The 4,175-nt window shown below is 43.1% G+C and overlaps 1 protein-coding gene across 1 annotated transcript; it reads right to left on the reverse strand.

The window, feature by feature from the left end:
* Positions 1 to 764: 764 nt before the first annotated feature.
* cbln2b (cerebellin 2b precursor) lies at positions 765 to 3,816 on the reverse strand. The gene is made up of 4 exons (XM_030756644.1): positions 3,571 to 3,816; positions 2,652 to 3,194; positions 1,912 to 2,031; positions 765 to 1,824 (listed from the first exon to the last, which is right to left on the reverse strand). Exons 2-4 carry the CDS (start codon positions 2,937 to 2,939, stop codon positions 1,627 to 1,629), a joined length of 606 nt encoding a protein of 201 aa, XP_030612504.1. The 5' UTR covers positions 2,940 to 3,194; positions 3,571 to 3,816; the 3' UTR covers positions 765 to 1,626.
* Between the last annotated feature and the right edge of the window lie 359 nt (positions 3,817 to 4,175).

Here is a 4,175-nt window from a genome sequence, read left to right on the forward strand (position 1 = left end):
GAAGGGAGGGGTTGAGTAAGTGTGTGTGTGTGTGTGTGTGTGTGTGTGTGTGTGTGTGTGTGTGTGTGTGTGTGTGTGTGTGTGTGTGTGTGTGTGTGTAAGAGAGAAAGAAAGAGGGAGGGAGAGAGTTATGTATCCAAAAACGCTCATTTTCAAACAAGATGGCATCCAGTTGCCGGATTAAAAAAAAAAAAACTAAACAAAACTTCACCACAGGCGGAGAAACTTAACGCACAGGCTACACTTAAGACGATCTTCACCCTTTTAAACCACATTTATAAACCTTCTCTTTGACGCTTCCGAATATTTGTCCATTTTATGTGAGTTTCGCCTCCGCCATAAAAGAAGGATGTTTCCGTTGTGTGCGGCCCTGTGCTGAAACTTGATAGTCAGGAACGCTTTGCAGTACTGGCTTCTCTCACTAGTGCATGCATAAATGTATATTTCAGATTTTCAGTTATTATATTGCAGTTTCCAATCAGTAGCAACAAGTGCTTTCGCTGATGTCTTTGACTTGTAAAAGAGCTGCTGAGTAACTTTTTCTTTCTCTTTTTTCAATAAGAAGCCTACTGGTGCGTTTTAGCACCTCGGACAGCGACTGGCGTGAGCTGCTCACAGTTGTCTCTGTTCCCTCTTGAGGCCTTTGAACTTCATTTGCAAACATTTGTTTTTTTTTTCTTGATCCTAAATATCTCCTTTCAGTGAAAAGTTGTATAAATAAAAACTGATAAATGCGCTTAGCCTATACAATACAATACCTTTTATTAAGCGGGACATGAGGATTTTTCTATTATTTCCACAATGTACATTTGGTGAGCAACGTCACTGAACATTAAATCAGTCAAAGCTACGCAGATTCCGAAATGTAGAACACACAATAATGTGAATATGTACTTTATAAATTATAGCATTGTTACTATTTTTTTAATAAAAGGGCTCTAAGTCGTCTCCGGTGGCTGAAATATGTCGCCTTTTTTTTTCTCTTTTAATAAACTCATCGGCGGCCTACATTTGGCTTATTTTCAATATGTTCAGCATCCAAACGCAACACCATTGACAGCACAAAACATAAAGATAAAACTTCCATTCGTGCAAAAAAATGCCTTGGGCGTGAAAGCACTTCTTCTCTTGTTGTCCATATAATTCCATATACTTCACTTGGACGGAAACCATAAATTCTTTAAGGCTATACAAACATAAAATAGAGCATAACACACTTGGCCTGTCCAAGGATTCAGTTCATCCACTCCTCATCTTCTCCTTTGTCCATTTCCCTCCAGATACACCCGTTTGTCTGTCGGCAAAGTTTGTTTTCCAAGCAAGGAAAAAAAAAATCCATGTACCCGACAAGCACGCGCCACTGGCCGGTTTAATACGTTGAATCATCCAGATTGCGTTAGAGTTGGCCGATGGATTGAATATATGAAACTCCAAGGAAACGTTCATATTTGACTAGATAGTGGACAAGTGTAGGTATACAGATATTCGTCGGCTTCCTTGGCTGACAGTTATTTTAGTTAAAAATAAATGGCATGTTTTTTTTTGTTTTGTTTTTTTTTCTTTTTTTTGTTTTCTTGTTCCTCAACTAAGCAGAGTCCCATGCGACGTGAGTCATCGCAGATTAGATTATAGAGGAAAGACTAGAAAGCCTGAGAAGGTGGAGTATTTCCATCCGCCCATTAAGGTGCCCCGTTCCAGCTTCAGATAGACCCGGTCCTCCCGTTCAACCATCAGCAGTACTCCGTTGCTGGCCGCCTCTCTCGTAACGTCCTGGTCACCGGCGAATGCTGATATAACCGGATAATCATTCTGCATCAGGTTCACCTGCAATCAAGAGCAGCAACAAACTTGGAGTTGAGTCCTGTACTCAGTAAATGCAGAATGCACACCGTGTCTTTCATAAGTGCTCACCTGTATGGTTTGTCTGTTGTAGACCTTCACCACGTGAAAGCTGAAACTATAGATTCCCCTTCTCGGAGCCTGGAAAACACTTGCTTTGAGATCGAAATGGTTGCCGATGTTCACTAAAACCTATGATAAGAAAGGGAGCACAATGAGACAGTGCTTTATTTATTTATTTTTTTTCATATGCATGCTTCATTCAACACAACAGCTGGTTATTGGTATTGTATTGTTTCTGCCTGGTATGTGTAGTGACTAAAAAGAGGCGTATCAGCCAGTAAGTCTGGTTCTGGTTTGCCAAATGTTTCAGGCAGCACTTCAGTCGCACTTTGGGAGGGTTCCCAATTTAAGGCGTATAACAGGCCGCTGTCCAAAGACCTCAACCGTGAAAACTTATTGGAATATCTAATCAAAAGCAACACATTGCATATCTAAATGCGGCCGAGGCCTAGGACGCTTGCGGTAAATGATCCTGCATGGATGATCAGCTGGCGGCGCATCTCCAAATCACGCCAATTACGCATATGAAGCCTTTTGAAATATAACATAACGCTGTGCTCGTTGGATAAGTAAAACTCCTGGCTCAGATCACATAGAACGTTGGTAGTAATAGAAAATCAGTGAAGCAAGATCATAAGTTCTACCCACCCAACATAATGTACCAGGAGAAAATAATACTTTAGAATAAAATCGGGTTTATATCAGATGTGGGTGGAGTGTGTTGATGCAAAATTCAGTGGACATCTGACCTGGTCGAAATAGATGGTCATAGACGTGTTGCTCATCTCTGACGGCTCATGGTTGGTTCCACGCACGGCTGAAAAAGCCACCTTTGCCCCAGCGGAGCGGACTGAAATGCCAAGTGAAGAGGTGACCGCGCCGTCCGAAGAAGGGTTCGAGTCGCACACCACTAGACACTTCCCCTCGAGAACTATCGGCTCCGTGTCGTTCTGGCCGAGGCAAAAAGCCACGCCGCATCCCAAGAGGAGGGCCAGTGCCAGGATGGCACAGCGTCCCGGGCAGCGCGCTGGCACCATGGTTGGATCGCTGATCCCGTCCACACTAATACAACCCGGTAGCCCCTTGGAGGTTTGTTAGTACTCGATCACCTGGTCCAGACTCGGTCCCTTCTATCTTTCCCTCTCTCTTCCTCAATATGTGATGCTCCCTCACTCTCTCAAACACCTTTTGACACACAGACGCACTCAGACTCTCTCCGGCTGAGACTCCCCTCCCTCCTGCACGCCTTAGTTGATTTTGGGAGAGTATTCAGGCAACTGTTGTTGAAAATCCTGACATAAAAAAAAAAAATAGTTCTCATGTGAGACAGTAACATTAATGGGATCTTATATAGTTCGGGTAATAAACTTGTAACCCGAGTGCGTAAAATGACAGTCGTGCGTAAAGTGAAAAGCAACTGATCATTAAATACAAAAATTCTAAAAATTACAGTGTAGAAGCTGATCCTCCTTTATAATTATCCTATCAACGCAACTATTTGTGCCTCAGTGGCGTGTTTGCTGATGGAAATGTGCGCTGCAGCACTTTGTACCAAATTAAAATGTCCAAAAAGATGTTACGTTCCTCTGTCCTCGTCCTAGCTGATCATTGTGATGAAGCAAACACTTTTCAGGCATTTCTATGGAGGAAAGATAAAGCACGACCTACCTGCGTTATCCATCTCGGTGGTGTGCTTTCTGTCCCACCCTCCAAGACTGTAAATTGAGCGCTCAGATCGCTGCTGCAAAAAAGCAAGAGTCTCTGGGCTGCCTTTCGAGGGAGTACTCACGCCCATTTTTTGTGTGTGGCCACTGCAACGAGACTTCTCAGAAGTGCCCCACAATTAAGACATATTGCGTGGACTAATGGGTTTGTTTGCACAGTCATACGTGCAATGCTGCGAGTTCAGGGGCCCCTGAGGATGGCAAAGATCACTTGCTCTTGGTGTCTGTCATTTATATGCTCTGGTTTTGTCATGTCTCTGTCTGATTAATCCGAAATGAAGGGGACCACAGCGGTTAACCTTGCAGTTACATGGTACATTCAGCATGCATGTATATGTTACTAATTTGAGACTTAAACGAGCAATTTTTTGAGTCGAATGCAGATACTCGTGCGCCATCCAGTGGCGGATCTAAATTGTGCATAAAAGGATTTCAGGTTATTAGAGATGGGGGAAAAAATCAAAGAATGTAAGAGATTAAAACAATAAACTTGTGTGGCATCCCGCTTGCATGTTTCACCGATGCAGGTGCATATCAGCAGTCTTCTAT

This window comes from Archocentrus centrarchus, chromosome 20 (genome assembly GCF_007364275.1).
Source record: "Archocentrus centrarchus isolate MPI-CPG fArcCen1 chromosome 20, fArcCen1, whole genome shotgun sequence".
NCBI classification, from domain to species: Eukaryota; Metazoa; Chordata; class Actinopteri; order Cichliformes; family Cichlidae; genus Archocentrus; species Archocentrus centrarchus.

Coding starts and splice junctions, on each gene's coding strand:
- cbln2b (XM_030756644.1), bottom strand. CDS start 2,939: ATGGTGCCAGCGCGCTGCCCGGGACGCTGTGCCATCCTGGCACTGGCC. Junction 2,032..2,651: donor TGACCATCTATTTCGACCAG/GTCAGATGTCCA, acceptor TTCTTATCATAG/GTTTTAGTGAACATCGGCAA. Junction 1,825..1,911: donor ACAACAGACAAACCATACAG/GTGAGCACTTAT, acceptor TCTTGATTGCAG/GTGAACCTGATGCAGAATGA.